General features: G+C 48.5%; 1 protein-coding gene across 2 annotated transcripts in view; it reads left to right on the top strand.

Annotated features, from left to right (window-relative positions):
- Nucleotides 1–19,355, top strand: part of LOC147727719 (uncharacterized) — a 154,603-nt gene that overhangs the window by 119,373 nt on the left and 15,875 nt on the right. The window contains exons 6-7 of one of the 2 annotated variants that reach the window (XM_086961712.1): nt 266–343; nt 11,587–11,697. In XM_086961712.1, coding sequence (XP_086817838.1) covers nt 266–343; nt 11,587–11,697 — 189 coding nt within the window. Of the gene's footprint in view, nt 1–265; nt 356–11,586; nt 11,698–19,355 lie in introns of both variants that reach the window. The other variant, XM_086961711.1, reaches the window with a different exon arrangement.

Raw genomic sequence — 19,355 nt, 5'->3', positions numbered from 1 at the left:
ATATATAAACATATTAGTCTGTTTGTTTTTTCACAATATTTATCTTGTCTGTTAACTGAGGATTGCTTGAATATTTCAGCATTGTGGTTTATTTGTTAGCAATTCTCCTTAGTCTCTGTAAATTAAGCTAAATATGCTAAAAACCTCCAATATAGTAAGATATTGCGCGCTGTTGGTGTTGGTGGCTGAGATGAGTGATTTCATACGGGAAGTGCCATCAAGCTTATGTTTTTCTGATTTGTAATTTTATTTATGTCGCCTGCAGGATTTTCTTCATTCAGTGCTAAATCAGAGACAAAGTTTCTGGCTCATGATGGAGTTGATGAAGAAGACTGCAACACAGGTGTTCCCTTGGGTATATTTCTGCATTGATTAGTTTGAGGGTGTTAGGATCTCTTTGTAAAACTAATAATTACCAGTGTCAGAGAGCTAAACATTTCCTAATTCCCAACATAGCCTGAATTGTTTAACAGCCAATAGGCTAGTCTTAAAGCATCAGACTTTTAAAGGTATGCTGGAAACAAAACTTAAGAACAGGGACTGGCAGTTTTAACGCTAGTTGGAACTGTAGCTACATGACATGGTAATTGCATCTTACCATTAAACAATTTGGCAGCTAAAATAACTACACTTTTTTGGCCTTTGGTCCATGTTTGACAAGATGGCACGACCAAGAGTAACATCAAAATCAGTTTGTGACATAGGAAAATTAGACTAGTATTTTGCATTCAGTCCTGAGGTACCTCCAACTGAAATAAAATAAATGTTTGACTGGGTGAGCAAAGCTAGGATCCATTCTTTCAGTTTGTGGGATTTTTCATATTGTATTATGGCACTCTGGTAAAAAGAATTTGACTCTGGTGTGTCTGTTTTCCTTTGGTACTGGTGTCATTGTAGAATAGCGTGTAAAAAGTGTAGGAGAAAGCTTGAGAACTACATAAAATACCATTTTGAAGCTAGTTTTATAGTGTGTGTTAGACCATAAATTATGTTAAGAAGTACCTTACATTTTAATCATTGTGATAACTCTCAGAGTGGAAAAGTGTTAGATCTTTCTCTGGGCTGCTGCCCTGTGTCCAAAAACCCTTGCCCCATCAACTTAATGAATATGTGGAATGAAAACCATAAGTTGGTAACCATTGACTGGTTGCTTCTAAGTCTATCATCTGTGAAGCTCAGAGCCCGCGGGGGGGGGGTGGTTGTGTGTGTGTGTGTGTGTGTGTGTGTGTGTGTGTGTGTGTGGTGGCGTGTTGGCATTTGTGGCTTTAGATATAGTTGCTCTTCATACTCCTGCCATCTAGTGTTGGGTCCGGAGTTGTACAAGTTGTTTTCCTTCAAAGAATTGTTTCAAGTCACAAGGTAGAGTGACTCCTCCTCTGGGTGATACTGCTCATGGGATGGGCATTGACTCCTTTGTTGTATTGTTTTCTCTCCACTCTCTGCTTCGGATGTATATGCCTCCCCTCTGTGTTCGAGTACTGTTCGTACGACTTTTCAGTCCTATCCTGTATTTGACGGTATAGTTCTTTCGATCATGCTTTTTCATTTCTGTGCCACTTTAAATCCATTGGTTCAGTTACCAACCGATCGGCCCTCGAGACGCCGCCCGTCTGTCAGTCTCTCTCTCTCTCTCTCAAGCAGTGCATGGCAGATGTGCACTTTTTAGTTAGTTCACTAAATTAGAACTGATGAATTTCAGGGTTTTTTCAGTTTTTAAACTTTAGTTCGTCTACAATTCTTTCACTTAAATATATCACACTTTAACCCTTCACTTTCTCAAGTTTTTTAAAGCATCACTTTAAAATTTGTTTCTCTTTTTTTCAATGATTATCTTGATTTATTCTTAATGTTCCATGTGTAACACCTTCTTTAGGTGTGCAGCCCCACTGCACCAGCCATGTACCCAACCTCCAGGGAGCAGCCTATGACCCCCTGCGGTTTGTTTGCAGGACCTGGTCTGTGCTCAGCCCTGATCCCAAACCTCCTGGGCGAAGGGTCCAACCAACCCCTCTTGGGCATGGCCTTAAGTGGTACTGCTGTCAAAGTTAGAAATATATATATATATATATATATATTTTTTTTTAATTTGTTTTTATTGTTGCATCACATAGCAATAATCACAGTCATATTCCTCCGTTGGCTGCAGCGTCAACATTCTGCTGCAGTCAACCAATAGCGCAACTTTTTCTTTTTTAATAAACAACTCTTAACTGTAAGGTCATCGATTGGATATTTGGTACATTTTAGATAGATTAGGTAGAGCATTCAAATCAAATCAACCATTACAATGGGCAAAGCCGTTAATACCACAATTTGCAGATCTATTATGCCAACCCTACCAGCCCGGCAAATCCTGGGACTACCCTGTCTGAACCCCTCTCCACATTCCATTCTCCCCTACTCAGTTTCCTCCTCATCCCCTGAACTATCCATGTCTTCCTCTTCTGGCAACGGCTCACAAGCTCCCCCCTATAAGTGTTCCAAGGTGTCCATATTTTGTTCCACTTACGTGGGTTGGCTCTCTGTTGGTACACTGCCCGTTCCACCTCCATAAGCATGTCCATATTCCAGCACCATTGTGCCAGGGTCGGTGTCTCGGATGATCCCCATTTCTGCGCTATATCTCGCTTAGCTAGCATCGTTCCAATGACTACCCATTGCCTTCCATATGAGGTTAAGTTGTTTGGGCCCCACACATTCAATAGACCAACTCGGGGGTCAGGTGTAATCGGGATTTGTAAGGTTTGGGCCATCGTGCGTGTTACTCTCCGCCAATAGTCCACCATGCTGGGATAGGACCATAGGGTGTGATATAATGTGCCCTCCTCTCCGCAATGTCTCAGGCAGTAGGGGTGATCTGCTCTTTGGATTTTGTGCAGAGTGGTGCGTGTATAGTAAACTCGGTGCAAAATTTTAAATTGCACCAATCTAAATCTTGATGAGATGCCGGCTTCTTTAGGCGACGCCAGCGCTGCATTCCAGTCCGTCTCATCTAGGTCTCCTATTTCCCCCTCCCATTTTTCCTTCAATTTCTGCAACGGGTCAGGTAGGTTGTGTATGAGTTTACGGTAAGTGAGGGAGGTAGCACTGGCCTCCATGTAGTCTGTAAGTAGTCGGTCCTCCAATGGGGCCGATTCTGGGACATTAGTGCCTGGTTCTATTGCTGACAGTAGTGCGTGACGAATCTGTATGTATCGGTATGTTTCAGTAATGCCCAATTCGTACTGTTCCCTCAGGGTCTCAAACGAAACCACCCCATCCTTCGTCCACATATCACCCACCGTGGATATCCCGATATTGTCCCACTGTTCGAAGCCTTTACAGTGTCTCAGATTCCCCAAAATTCTGGAGTCCCACAGTGGTGTAAGTCGTGTAACTACTCCCTCCCATTTTAGTCGGGTTTGGGCTTTATGCCATATCGTCACAGTATGTTTAGTTGGGCCGCTGAGTTTTGCCATCAATCCTTTATTGTAGAGTGGGGCCAGAACCGTGTTTGTCCCTAGCTGCCTCCTATCCGCCATATATGCCGGATCGTCCTGTGGCCTGTGTATCCACTGGTTAATCACTTTGAGGTGGGCTGCCCAATAATATAGTTCCAAGTTTGGGAGCGCTATCCCCCCACTTTACCAGTCTCTAATCAATTTCACATGTGCCACTCTGGCTGGTCTGTTTCCCCACAATAAGCTGGACAGTTGAGTCGATAGTTGCCGGAAGAACGATGATGGGACCAACACTGGCGTATTTTCCAGGACATATAGGAAACGGGGTAGCGCCATCATCTTGAAAAGTGCGGCTCTGCCCAACAGTGTTAATGGGAGGGTTTTCCAGTGACGCACGTCTGATTTAAGTCTGTCAAGCAGCGGCCTGAGATTTAAGTCCTGAAAGGTCGCATGCTCTCGTGTAATTTGGATCCCTAGATACTTAAAGGAGGTGGATTCTAATAATTATGGGCAGTCCGCACTTAGGATCGGCGGTGTGCCGTGAAGCATATAGAGCACAGATTTTGTCCAATTTATTTTGTACCCCGAGGCTGTGCCATGCCTCTCACACAAGGCCAGCAGTACCGGAATACCAGTTGCTAAGTCTGTTAGATAGATCAACATGTCATCGGCATATAATGACACCCTGTCTTCCCAATCGCCTCCCCACCGTATGCCCATCAATAACTGTGTGGTCCTGATGATGGTGGCTAAGGGTTCCAGGACCAGTGCGAACAGGAGCGGCGAGAGTGGGCACCCTTCTCTCGTTCCCCTCGCTAGTGGTATTTCTCTCGAGATATGGCCATTTGCTGTCACTCTGGCTACTGGGTTTTTATATAAAAGTCTAATCCACGCTACAAATTTGGGGCCGAAACCCATGTGCTCCAGTACCGCAAAGAGGTAGCGCCATTCCACCAGGTCAAACGCCATTTTGGCGTCAAGTGACAGGACAGCTGCTGGTTCTGACAGTAATGGAGCCCGTGCCATCACGCCGTGTAGGCGTCTAAGATTCATCGCCGTACTCCTGTGCGGCATGAATCCGGATTGATCAGGATGTATTAAGTGGGCCAAATGAGGTAACAGTCTGTTGGCTAGTAGTTTCGCTAAGATCTTACTCTCGGCATTAAGTAGAGATATTGGGCGGTGTGACCCGCAATCCTCAGGTGGCTTGCCGGGTTTTGGTATTGCTATTATAGTCGCTGCGCGTTGGTCGGGCGGCAACTGTCCCTGTTCCAGGCTGGCCTTAAACATATTCAGTTGGGGAGTTGCAAGCGTTTCCGACTTGGTTTTATACCATTCAATCGGTATCCCATTGGGACCTAACGCTTTTCCTGAGTGTAGTGCATTGATGGCTATCTGTAACTCTTCGGCAGTCAGGTCCATTTCCAACTCGTCTTTATTGTCCTGTGACAAGGTGCGGGTGGGTATTCCTACGAAAGACGCCTCCGCCATCTCTCGAGTAACATCAAATTCAGGGGAATATACTGTTAGAAAGTGGTCTGCCAGAAGTTCTACTATCAATGAGGGACGAGTTTGTAATACCCCTGCAGGATCTCTCAAGTGTAGGATAGCCCTCTGCTCCTCCTGTTTTTTCTCTAACCAGGCAATAAGCCTGCCGGCTTTATCACCTACCTCGTAGATTCTGTGGGCTGTCGTCGCTATATTGTCTACTACCTTGCGGCGTATGTGGTCGGTATGACGCTGCTGACACAGACGAAGTCTATGTAGCGTGTCCCTCGTCGGGTCAGTCTCATGATCTCTGTTGGCCTTGGCGAGCCTGTCTTCTAGGTCTAGGAGCTCTTGTTTTTGCGTTCGTTTGTATCTCGTGATAGTGGAAATAGCCTGTCCCCGGAGAACCGTTTTGTACGCTTCCCACAGGATAATGGGGGACTTAACGGACCCTACGTTTTCAGCGAAGTATGTCCTTGTCTCCCTCTTTAGTGCTTTGGCTACTAATGGTACTTTAAGGTATCCCGGGTAGATGCGTGTCCGGGTTCGTCCAGGGTTGGAGAGACTCAGTGTCAGGGGAGAGTGATCCGAAACACCCCTTGGTTTGATTTGTACGTCTTCTATAGTGAGGGTACCGTGTCCCAGTGTTAGGAAATAGTCGATCCGAGACAAACTATCATGGACCGCTGAATGAAATGTGTATTGCTGGTCGTCTGAGTGGAATCGCCGCCAGAGGTCCACCAAGCCCTGTGCTTCCATAAAATCATGTAGTCGGGAGGGCCCGGGAGACTGGGTTCTCACCGGGAATCTGTTGTGTGTGTTGTGTGCTACTGCATTGAAGTCCCCACCCACAATGAGATCTCCCTCTGGAAGGTCTAGCAGGAATTTCCCCAATTCTGGCAGTGCGACAGCATGTAGTGCCGGCGGGATATAGACCGAGACCACATTGAGCGGTCTTCCTTCCCACTGCCCATGTGCCGCCGCAAAACGTCCCTGTGTGTCTGATTTTGTGGATTGGAGTATGAATCTCGATGAGCGGTGCATCAGAATCCCTGTGCCACGGGACCCCCTAGTGAACTCTGAGTGTACAATCATACTCTAGCCCTTCCTATCAAGTGCTTTGGTGGCTGTGCCCGTTAAGTGTGTTTCTTGGAGTAGGACCAGGGCTGGGTTTAGTCGTTTTATGCTTTGTAACACCAAGCCTCTTTTAACTTTATCCCCCAGACCCCTAACATTCCATGTCATGAGGCACAGTGGTGTCACCTGTCCCGTCCTGGCTACCTCCCTTTCTGCGTCAACCCGCGTGGTGTGTGCCATAATATCTGTGGTGGCCGACCATAGTGTGTCGTGGTGCTCGTGTGCGAGCGCATTTCCAATGTGTCGCCTTTCGGTTGGTGTGTACCATATAGTTCCAATCTTGACCGGTAGAACAATTTAAACAACGCAAAACCCCTCTCCCCCCCAACACCCCCCCACCCTGCCCCCCTGCTAAACGGACCTAAAACTGCCCGCCCCCCCAACTCAGCAGAGTGCCCGATCCCCACCCAAAACACAGTACTTGCTCGCTGGGGTGAAGGACTCTCCGGAGTCGGCGGCCCCCCTTCTTGACCACGGAGGATCTCTGCCCAGTGCCCATGGCAGCACCCCCGGTCAGCAACACTATTGGCCTAGGTAGGCCACATCGGGAAGTCATTGGTCCTCATTGTCTTCAGTTTCTGGTACGTCGTTCAGAGGTGAGTGTGAGTCTGCTTCTCCCCCAGATGACTGGGATCCCGTTTGGGGTCCGTTATTGCGATGTTTGTTTGATCTGTTGGAACGGCGAGGCAGGCCCGCTGATCTCCACCCCTCCAGCCAATCCTGAGCTGCCTCCGGAGTGTCGAAGAACCATGCTTTATTGTCCGCCACTATCCTCAGTCTGGCTGGAAAAAGCATCGAATAGGGAATCTCCCTCGCCCTAAGTTCTTTTTTAACCTCGAAAAAAAGTTCTCCTTCTACGTGCGACTTCCGCCGTATAGTCAGGGAAAAATGCCAGAGTGGAGTTCTGTATTCTGATGGGGGGTGAAGTTCTTGCTGCCTGTAGGATCGCATCCCTGTCTCTGAAATTGAAGAGCCGAGCAATGATCGGCCTTGGGTTAGCCCCGGTTTTCGGGCGTCCCCCGGGAACTCGGTGCGCTCTTTCCACTGTAAAGAAAGCGGAGAGACCCTTGGGCTGCAGGCTTTGCTTGATCAGATCTTCGACATATAGGTCCATCGCCCTTGTGTCTTCCGATTCCGGAACCCCTATGATACGGATGTTGTTCCGCCTCGAGCGCCCTTCCTGGTCATCCAGCTTGTCCCGAAGTTCCTTGTTTTCTTTCGTGATCCGCTCCATACTTATTTGCAATTCGGAGACCTCTTCCACCAACGATTTGGTCACTACTTCCATTGCATTCACTTTTTCAGTCATTTTATGGAAGTCAGCACGTATGAGAGTTATTTCTGCTGAGATCGATCCCACTGTTGCCTGTACCTGGGTGAGAGCCCGCATCACGTCGTCCAAGGTCGCTTTCTTGCCCCCCGCTGTGTCCGCGGTTTTGCCCGCCTGTTGTTTCGCGTCTGGCGGGGAGGAGGTAGACTTATCGTAGGCATATCTTTCAAGTCGGGCTTGCGCCGCTCCGCTTTTTGGCCCTTTTCCTGCCATCCTGGCGGACCCTTCCGCCGCGGTCCGCAGAGGTCGCTTGTTATGGAATCAGTTTCCGAATGATGTTTCGACCGTTGAGATGAAACCCCTGCGGCGGGCGTCTCACCGGAATTGGGCCGATCGGTCTCAAGGGCCACTGACCGATGGGGTTTGCTCCCCTCCGTGCCACCAAGTCTGTCTCGGAAGCGGCCCGCCCTTCTTGGTAAGCACAAAACGCCGCCCAATCTCTGTATGTAGGTCCTAGTCGTTGTGCATAGCCTCTACGGATCGATTATCTCGGAGCATATCATTGCATGAGGGGCATGGGGCCCGAGAGGTTGAGTCCGTGCCCTGGGGCATGCGTGGTGGTTGAGTCCGGGTATGCTCCTGCTCGCCTCCGGTCGCGCCACTATGCGACGGATTTTGCACACTGTTTCACCGGGCAGCCCGTGGTCTATAGGATGAGTTCTGTTGTCCACCAAGACTGTCGGCTCTCGGGGAGGTCTGCGCGGTCTTTTCGCTGTGCCGCACCCCGGGCTCACCCGTGCTTCGTGTCCAAGATGGCGGCCTCGGCCCGGAGGTCGCAGGGATTTTTTTGCTTCCGTATGTTCGCTGGGAGCTTCTGAACCACCACGGAACTACCGATCAGGATGTTTGGTCCTCCGGACCCCAGCCCCTCGGGTTCGGCGATGGCGCTGTTACCTCCTGCGTCACTAGCTCGTCCACGAGCGGGCGCTTCCGGTGTTGTCTCGCCCTGATTGTGGCACTTCCTGTCGGCTCGCCGCTTCAGTCTGCGGCCCGGCTGTAGGCCTTTTCTGCTGCCCGCACGGGCGTCTCTCGGAACCGTACTTCCCGATGTCGGATTTTCGTTCCGATTGTTTCGATTTGTGCCGCCCGGTCCTGGGCGTCGAACCTGTCCCGTAGGAGTTATTTGTGTGCCGGATCAGTGGTCGGATCGTCGAGGAGGCCGCTTCTACCGCGGAGCTCACCTTCTATGCTGCCGCCATCTTCGGCTGCTAGCCACGCCCCAGAAATATATATATATATATATATATATATATATATATATATATATTTTTTTTTATTCTAATTACTTAGGGTGTCCTGGTGGGCTGCACAACTTTGGCACGGGGATCAGAGTGTGCCCACCCTTTCTCCTTATGTGGCCATTTCTACATTTTCCCAGGACTCTGGGACCAAATCCCATAGTCGTCTAATGGCAGCAGCAACATGTTGTTCTACGTTGCAGCCAGGCAATCCGATCATTCGGTACTATGGTACCAGCACCACTAAGGCAGTCCCAATATGATTAACGGGAGAAACTTCCATTTGGCCAATCAGAAAAACCTGTTTTTTAAAAAACATTTTTTTGGGGTTCTGGTACTGCTGGAGCCAAAGGTCTTCCCACTGGGACAAACCGTCCAAATATACCTAACTTTTTCTCTGAGTTAACCTCTTCTTGCCCAACCCGAAACAATATTTAAATGCTAATTTCTTCATAACAGCTGAACGGATTTATACCTACTCACAAAAATCACACTTTCTGAGTAAAGTTCCGAGTTTTGCCAAATTTGGTGTAATTCTGTTAAGACATTTCTTCTGTATTGGAAAACAAGGTTTCCTATGGGAATTAACATGGGACATCACACTGTTGGCACCACCCCTTTTTCTTGGCCCTTGCTCGATGGATAGGTGTGGAAAAAAATGGGGATCTTTTTTTTTTTAATGAACATTCGTTTTAATATAATGTCGATTTAACCTTAGTATTTAGGCTCTGGGCATTTGGGGAGTTCTTGTTTCCTTACATAAATACTCTAAGACAGAAAAAAAATATGTTTTGTTTCATTTTAAGTGTTACACACGTCTACTCTGGTGGTGCTGTGGAGTTCTGTTGTATGCATTTCTGCTTTCATGTGGGGTTTCGTATTGACCAAAGTCTACTTGGTAGAATGTAATGGCCCAATCACACAGTGTTTGTCTGTGACTCTCAAATGGTTCCTTAGAGTTTTTCAGTGTAGCTAGTGTGTTCGGCGGGATCCTTATCTCTCAGATTCTACCTCCTCAGTGTCTGGTCAAAGTCTCCCCAGTGTCCTGTCTGGGTCTCACAGTGTATGTGTACCATCCATGTCTCCGAATGCCTTACCTGTATCTCCTCAGGGTCTTTCCAGTGTCTGTGTGCAGCCAAGTGCCTTAGTCTCTATACCCTTGTTTTTTCTTCCTGTCCTTTTGTCTCCTTTTGACGTATTGCCCAGAGTGTAATTGAGTCTGTGCCAAATTATTGGTGCTTTCAAATACATACCACTGTGCTGTAATATGCTGTATGCATAATTGTGGGGGTGTCTGTCTATGCCAAAGTGTGGCTGGTGTGGTGCCAGTGGGGCCAGGTGCCACAGGAAGCGGGTATAATAAATCCTGTTCCCGTGGTTCTGGGTGTTAGTGTCTATAGCTGCAGTGCACTGCCAATAGGGCAGATGCAGCAGAGGTGACAGTAGCGGGAGGTGAAAACCAAGTGCCAGTGGATGAAGATGGAGTACAATTGCAGTATTGGCAACAAGGGGTCAATGGATAAAGGTGCTATTTGATGTAGGTGCCAGCACTGGGATTTAATTATACAGTGAAACGCAGGGAGGTGCTGTTACGAATTCTTCCCTGCTTTAGGCTGTTGATCTATTATCTACATGGCAGTCTGTGTGGAGACTCCCAGATACTCACTAATGCTGTAGGGAATGTGCAACGTTGAGGTTATAAACACTAAGCGACTGATTAAGAGTTGGGCGGATGGGTCACAAACTTGATAGATATCCTGTCCGCCGTATTAAAAGTACCATAGGATATAATGGAATTGTAAATACCAGTTAACTAATTGTCCCCCGACATGGGGTAGGGGTGTATGACTGTCCCAGCATATATGTAGATCTGAGTCCCCAAATGGGCATTTGTAATGGATTTTGCTGTAAGTAACACTTTATCTAGTATTGGTATGCAGTCAGGGGTACATAGTTATTCTAGATTCTGTTTTAAAGGTTCAATATCCTTTAAAGTGACTTCAGAGTCAAACCCCCTTTAGTGCATTAGATCACACACGGTTTGCATATTCCTGAACCAGTTCTTTGGAAGGTGTGTCAAACTCTGAAAGTGAGTGGTTTCATGGATAGGGAATTTGAAGTGAAGTGTTAGGAACACTTTATCAGTGGGTGGCAAGAGCTAGGAATACATACACATGATAGCTGCTTTCTTTGCAGAAATTTTGTCATGGAGGATATTGTGATGAACTTTGTCTCATGTTTCATGAGGTCATTTCTTCTAAGGCCAGAGATAGAAAGCATTCTTCAATAGAAAAAGTGTGGGCACTGTTTGCATGGTGGATTATAATCCATTGACTTTAAGTTCCTGGTGGTGCGGTGCATGTTTCTGTTTGCGTAGCCCGCTGATGCTTACAACTGCCAGAAGTATAAATTCTACTGGAACGTTTATTTAATTGTCTGGTGCCACTGATAGTGACACGCTACAGCTTCTGCATTTTATAATGAAGTTTTGTAGAGAGAATTGAACAGTGTTCATGCCATCCTTTTGGTTTCAGGATTTCCTAATGCTGTTAGATGCTGTTGTAGGAAACGTTAATCTGGCTTGGTCACTGGCATTAACTGATCATTCAGAGTTGGCAGAACTTCTGTTAGTTAAAGAGTGCCCAGGGTCTGTCTGCACCATGCCATAATTTCAGAAAAGGTGGACTTTGTAAATGTGTTTCATGTAAAAGATTTGTATGAAAATGTATTATGCACCGATATCCTGAAATTCTTGCATAAATCTGACCCTCTAGGTGCCTGTAGTGACATCTCTGGCTTAGAATCTGCTGTTTCATAATAAGAACTCTTGATAATATGATTCCGTGTCAGCCCTAACCTTTGTCTATTTTGTGCGGTATGTAGCATAAAATAAAATTACGTTTGGTTTGTTTCTTTTCTAATACTGAATTGTTGGATTTTTCTTCCATGACAGTGGAGGAAATGATCCCACCAGTTATAAAGTTTAGAATTAAAGAAGAAAGTGATACTCTTTTCATGGACTATCAAGACTCCGAAGCGAGAGAAAGTACAACAATTTCTAAGGGTGAGTAAGGGCTGCACAGCTGAAAGGAGATATCAAAATGCTGTCTTTTTTCAGAAGGATTTAGTATAAAACTTGCACAAGCTTGAAACCTGTAAATCACCAGCGGTTAATAGCCTCAATATTTGATTTACATTTATCTTATCTTATCCAGAATTTGTACCGTCTGGACCTCTGTGAAAGCGGTTGCTCCCACCACGCTCCCTGCCTCAAGAGCTGTCTGATTCCCTGTGGTATCGTAGGCTGTCTCTCATGATAGAGCATTTTAGCGCTGAATCTCGCATTTAACTGTAGTCTGTTTCGAAGCGCTACTTTAGCTCAGTGAACCTGCTGCCGCCTGTAGCATTTTTACATCGTGTGCTGCTTTGAAGACTGTTTATTTAAGCTACCGCCGCCATTAGCAATTGACATTTGTGCTGCATTGTATGCTTTGCTTCTGATTGCATCTCCCTCAGCCCAGTTTCACTTTCCCAGGAGACATTTTGTTGTGCTTGGTTTTGCCTTCCTTTGGCCCGCCTACCCTCCCCGATACCGCCTCCCAGCTGACCCGCCCACCCACGAACACTAAACGCTCCCCCTCCTCCGTGCATCTGTGACCGTCTGGACCTCTGTGAAAGCGGTTGCTCCCACCACGCTCCCTGCCTCAAGAGCGGTCTGATTCCCTGTGGTATCGTAGGCTGTCTCTCATGATAGAGCATTTTAGCGCTGAATCTCGCATTTAACTGTAGTCTGTTTCGAAGCGCTACTTTAGCTCAGTGAACCTGTTGCCGCCTGTAGCATTTTTACATCGTGTGCTGCTTTGAAGACTGTTTATTTAAGCTACCGCCGCCATTAGCAATTGACATTTGTGCTGCATTGTATGCTTTGCTTCTGATTGCATCTCCCTCAGCCCAGTTTCACTTTCCCAGGAGACATTTTGTTGTGCTTGTTTTTGCCTTCCTTTGGCCCGCCTACCCTCCCCGATACCGCCTCCCAGCTGACCCGCCCACGCTCCGCCCCCTCCACCATCCATTTATGGCCAATGCCCCCACGCGCAGCGTCCACGCGCTACGTACACGCCGAAGGTGCGCCAAAGGTAAGCCCGTCTACGCCCGTCCGCGCCTGGACCGCGCCCAGCGCCAGACCCCCTGCCCCTCGCGCTGCCCAGCCCTCCAGCATTACCTACGATGCCGCCACCCTCCTAGCCCTTAACCCCGGTCGCCCCCCCAACTGCGTCCAAGCCGCTCCTGGACACACCCATGGACCTTTCTCCTGCTACTCCTGCAAATTCAGCAGCACCTACAACATCTCCGCTACGACCACACCACAGACTCCCGACCCCAACCACCTACAATGCATCCTTCTCAACACCCGCTCGGTCCACAGACACTCCATTGACCTATGGAATCTACTAGACACCATCTCTCCAGACATCGCCTTCCTAACGGAAACATGGATGAACGCTTCCTCCGCCCCAGACATCACCATTGCCATCCCTGAAGACTATAAGATCACTCGGAAAGACCGCACCGGCCACACTGGAGGAGGAATCGCTATCGTCCATAAGAAATCCATCCGCATCTCAACCAGCTCTGACGCCAACCTCACCAACTCCGAACACCTTCACTTCCAGATCCACATCGACCCCAAAACCACACTCAGAGGCACCCTCCTCTACAGACCACCAGGACCCCGCGCAAAATTCAGTGAAGACATCACGGACTTCATCACTCCACACGCACTCCCCTCCAAAGAATACATCCTTCTGGGAGACCTCAACTTTCACCTTGAAAAGATCAACGACCGCAACACCTCCACCCTCTTGGACAACCTCGCCAACCTCGGACTTAAACAACTGGTCACTTCCCCCACCCACATCGCAGGTCACACACTCGACCCCATCTTCACCTCCAGCAACCATGTCTCCTTCAGCCACACTACGGACCTCCTCTGGACTGACCACAGCTGCGTTCACTTCTCCTACAACAAGCCCAAACCCACCAACCACCCCCAACCAACTCTGCAAAGAAACTGGAACAAAATCACCACCGACCAGATCTCCTCATCGCTCCTTCTAAACACCCCAGCCCACTCCTCGGACCCAAATCTAGCCGCCACCAACTTCACCCTATGGTTATCCAACACCGCCGACACCTTAGCACCACTGAAAAAACGTCAAAGCAAACCTGGCAACAAGAAGGCCTCATGGTTCAATGATGATCTCAAGAAGTCCAAGAAACTCTGCCGCACCCTTGAAAAAGCTTGGAAAAAAGACCCAACCACCAGCACCAAGGACGCCTTCAAAAACGCCACCCGCATTCACCACCAACTAATCCGAAAGGCCAAGAAAACAGCATTCAAGGAGCGACTTGACAACAACGTCCACAACAGCAAGGAACTTTTCAACATAGTCAAGGAGTTTTCCAATCCCTCGGCCAACTCCAACGACATCACCCCCTCGCAAGCCCTCTACGACTCCCTAGCCTCATTCTTCCACAACAAGATTGCAGACATCCACAACAGCTTCGACAACCAACCCGGAGTCCAACCCACCCAACCACATGCTGAACACTCTCCCCTCGCGAACACCCTTAACGACTGGAACCCAATCTCCACTGAGGACACCATCCACCTGATGAACTCCATCCACTCAGGATCCCCCACAGACCCATGCCCTCACCACATCTTCAACAAAGCAGACTCCGTCATAGCACCGCAACTCCGAGACGTCATCAACTGCTCCTTCAACTCCGCCACCTTCCCGGAAAACTGGAAACACGCTGAACTCACCACCCTCCTGAAAAAACCCACAGCGGACCCCACCGAACTCAAAAATTACCGACCCATTTCGCTCCTTCCATTCCCGGCCAAAGTTATCGAGAAAGCTGTCAACAACCAGCTCGCCGCTTTCCTCGAAGCCAACAAATCCCTCGACTCCTCACAATCTGGCTTCAGAGCAAAACACAGCACCGAGACCGCCCTCATCGCAGCAACAGACGACATTCGAACTCTACTGGACAATGGAGACACAGTCGCCCTCATCCTCCTCGACCTCTCTGCAGCATTCGACACAGTCTGCCACAGCACCCTTTTACAACGTCTCAGCAACATCGGAATACAAGGAAAAGCACTTGAATGGATCACCTCGTTCCTCACCGGAAGAACCCAGAGAGTCCGTCTTCCACCATTCAAGTCCGAGGCCACCGAGGTCATCTGTGGCGTACCACAAGGATCCTCACTCAGCCCCACCCTCTTCAACGTATACATGAGCCCACTCGCGACCATCGCCCGCCAACACAACCTCAACATCATCTCTTACGCGGATGACACTCAACTTATCCTTTCTCTCACCAAGGACCCCAGCACCGCCAAAACTAACCTTCACGAAGGAATGAAAGAAGTTGCTGAATGGATGAAACATAGCCGTCTGAAACTGAACTCGGATAAAACAGAAGTCCTGATCCTAGGTACATCCCCTTCTGCATGGGACGACTCTTGGTGGCCGGAAGCCCTTGGAAAAGCACCCATCCCGACAGACCACGCACGGAACCTAGGCGTTATCCTGGATTCTTCACTTTCAATGAACAGACAAGTCAGCGCCGTATCCTCATCCTGCTTCAACATTCTTCGCATGCTCAAAAAAACATTTCGCTGGATCCCCACCGAAACCAGGAAAACAGTCACCCATGCTCTGGTCACGAGCCGACTGGACTACGGAAACACCCTCTACGCAGGTACTACCGCTAAACTCCAGAAGAAACTCCAACAAATCCAAAACGCCTCAGCCAGAATCATATTAGACATCCCACGCAACGAACACATCTCTGGTCACCTGAAAGACCTCCACTGGCTACCCGTCAATAAGAGAATCACTTTCCGACTGCTAACCCACGCACACAAATCACTCTACGACATCGGACCAGAATGCCTCAACTCACGACTGTCCTTCTACACCCCCTCCCGCCAACTACGTTCTTCCAGCCAAGCCCTCCCCACTGTCCCTCGCATCAACAAGACCACCATGGGAGGCAGATCCTTTTCATACCTGGCTGCTAAAACATGGAACTCACTCCCCACTTACCTCCGCCTTACCCAGAACCACCTAGCATTCAGAAAGCAACTTAAAACGTGGATATTTGACAAGTAATCCTCCTCCCCTTCCTTAGCGCCTTGAGACCCTCTGGGTATGTAGTGCGCTATATAAATTATCTGACCTGACTTGACTTGACTACAGCGCACGTACACCCGAGGGTTTCATGGCGCTAACCAACCGTGCTAGAAACTAAACCCAGGGAGGAAAGAGGGAATTTACGCCAGCGTCTGCACAAAGAGCCATGTTTTAAGTTGCTGCCTAAACTGGAGAAGAGTGGTAGAGGAACGAATCTCCAGGGTGGGGGTGTTCCATAGCTTGGTGGCAAGCGTGGCAAACTTACGTCCTCCCTTGCGTTGGAATTTGAAGCGGGGAATGATCAAGAGGGTTTGAGAGGCAGACCGAAGATTGTGTAAAGGGATGTATTTAGGCAGAAGATCCTGAATAAACTTGGGGCTACGAACATTAAGGGCTTTGAACGTCATGCAGGCAGCTTTGAAGAGAGTGCGTTGTGCAACAGAAAGCCAATGCAGTTGCTTGAGCAGCGGCCTAGCAGATTGCTAACGAGGGAGGCGATAGATAAGTCTGGCGGCTTGGTTTGAGCCAGCTGCAGAGGTCAAGGTAAATGGCGCTGGAGTAATCTAAGTGTGACAGCACCAGGGCCATTACAACCTGGGTCAGGGCGGATTGGGTAAACAATTATTTATATAGTGGAAACTTATTATTCAAACAAAAACATAGAAATACACTAACTGTACTTGCAAATTATTGAGTACATAGCCCAACCTTTTGTCAGAAGATTATGTAGAGTATCTTGATTGGTGCTGTGAGTCGATCCATAGATCTGTTTGAAAACCTTTATCCATTCCCATGACCAGATTGGCACTGTGTTTAAGCGACCATTGGAGTAGTAGTATTCAGCATCCTTGTTGGCAATCTCAGTAGAGATGTTTATTGAGCATCAGATTGAAGCTTTCTTCACCCTTCCAAAGTGGTGTTTTATTTACTTTACTGGGCATTGTCTTGCTGTGTTGAAAACTTAGATTTCCAGACACTCTATCCAGCACATTTCACAAACACTTGGTTAGTCTCCAAATATGTATTTATCAAAGCGCATTCTGTTAATGTGTACTCTACAAAAAGAATGCTTTGCGTGTGTTGTCTTCTGATTACTTCATACTACTGGAATGCTCAATAAAGTCTACTGGTAATCAGCGTATGGGTAGTTGGTATCAAACCATAGGTGAGATGTACCCCTACAGTATATTTCTCTATCACTCCCTTTTCTGATTTCCATTACAGGCTATCTTAAAAAGTAAAATTTTCAGGAGATAAATTACTCCTTGCTGTCACCCATCTACACTATGACTTATTTGTCATTGCCGCTGACATGGACAGGAGTTGGCACCTCTCTATGTTCAAGCAGTTGGGGAAGGACAGAAAACTATCTTTGTACAGTTCAGTGTTAACCAATTTATTCTCTGCACTTAATTTCAAGGGCCTAGTTATGACAAATGAAGATCTGCACAATGCAGTGTGAGCGCCAAGCTCACACCTTTATTCAGTACATTAATTGAGCAACGGCTGTAACCGGGACTGCTGTAAAAGAAGCCTGTTTACAGCGAGACACCTAGCTATCCGTATAGTTGAGTCACACAAAATATAACACTTAAACTCACAGGAATCCTTTTCACACTCTCATATAACCCTCTGTGTCTATTTGTAGCGTCACCATTATTTTACAGGCATACCTAGGCTTACTATCTGAACACAGTCTTGGGGCCTTACTGTGTACTAAGTCCAGTGGGTCGTAGCCCAAGCTCTGCATTGCCCACTTTCTGGCACATCGAAATGCAGAGGTTGGATTCCCAAAAACGTCTCACCTCTAGTGCCTACCATTTGCTGCAGTGATGACTAGGGTCGGTGATGACCTTGGGAAGTGTGTGCACAGTCTTGTCCATCCTTTGGATTACCTAAGGGACTATCCCTCCTTCCACGAGAGTCGGTACCTAGAATGGAGCCTCTCAGGTGGTGTAGTCACTCTCGCTCCCTTGGCTGCGCTCTTCAGGTGATGTGACGGAACATACTTTTCAGCTCCTACTGGAGCATTCTGACCTCATTCACAGACAGTCATTGTTGCGAGCCAGTGGTCAACCCTGACATTGGCAGTTCAGGCTGGACTGTTCCCTTTGGAGAAGGGACAAGACTTATTTGCATATGGCTGGTTCCACATTGCGGTGGCACGTTGGGCAAAAAACCATGGATTGAAATGCGGCCCAAGCGATTGCCAGAGGCCGAGATTAATTGAAGCATTCCATCCATCACCTTTTTGTCACATACCTATTGCAGCAGGTACCACGCAGATGCTGAAATGAAGAGAATGTTCCTGATGTTTGCGCATAAACTGCAACAGAAGCTTTCAGACTCATGCAGCATGAGACTTACGTAAAATAGTAAGCTGTAGGGCCCTGTGTAGGTAGGTGCAATCTGAACATTCTGTCCATTTTTGACTAATAGAAATTTCACAGCAGGGGGTGCGCTAGGTGGCGCACTAGCGAGATGGCCGCACTGGAGTGAGGCTCCCGCAGCCCAGTGAAACCATCCTTTCATTTATCCTGCCTATTGACCCCAAAGCTTGCCACCACAGCAGGCGACAGCTTGAGCACCATCGTATGCAGGCTTGGTGAAAATTTGAAGTAAATTAAACCTATATTGCCCGAGTTGTGCCGAGTGGAAGCTGGGCCAGCAGCGGACGTGGAAGTCCGGAGGTGAGTAGGCTGGGACACGCATGCTGCTGGGGACCGCGGTACAAAAGGGGGGTGGTGATGGACGGAGCATCTGAATCAAATACTCACACCCAGTCAAAAGATCTGGGTTTAATCCATCACCGTTCTTTAGCCCACTCTGCCACCCCAGTTCAGACATGGCTATATGCAAATCAGTCTTACCCTGTGCCTCATGGGAACAGTCCAGCCCGAACTGCCAAGCCATGTCTTCCCTGGACCTGAAACAAGCTTCTGATGACCGGTTTCTGGCATTACAGCCGTCTTCAGCCCGGCTTGCTTGAATCCAGTGGCAAAGTGAGCAAGGGTCTCACGTCTGAGCATACCCTGCCACACTTATGGCGGCCAAAAGGGGGACCGCGGCTGCACTAACGGCGTGTAGGCCTGCCGGCCGGAACAGCGGGTAGGAGCGAGCACGGAGTCTGACCCGCTTGATAACATAGCGGCGGAAGGTGAGCAGGGCAAGGAAAGAGGCCCTGGAGGAGTATGGATGCCAAGGTACCCCCCTTTTAAGTTGTGAGAGGAGCGGCGAGTGAGTCGACATCAGACCGCATAGAGGTGAAGGCGGGGCGGTGCTGCCCTCCTCAAGCGGGGAGGCCGTCTGGAGCAAGGCGTTGCGGGGGCAGAAGGAGCGGCACTGAAGGGACACCGAAAGGGCTGAGGTCCGAGGAATCGCTGCGGAGGCTGCCGCGGCGGCGGACCCCCCCCTCCTCCCTCCCTCCGCTGCATGACACACGGGCAGCAGCAATCCCAGCGAGTGAGGACAAATATTGTAGCTGGCGAAGACTGGTGGAGTGAGGGGTGTGGAT

This window comes from Lissotriton vulgaris, chromosome 3_1 (genome assembly GCF_964263255.1).
Source record: "Lissotriton vulgaris chromosome 3_1, aLisVul1.2, whole genome shotgun sequence".
Taxonomy (NCBI): Eukaryota; Metazoa; Chordata; class Amphibia; order Caudata; family Salamandridae; genus Lissotriton; species Lissotriton vulgaris.
Note: the sequence above shows the minus strand (reverse complement) of the source record. Positions and strands in the feature narration are given on the sequence as shown.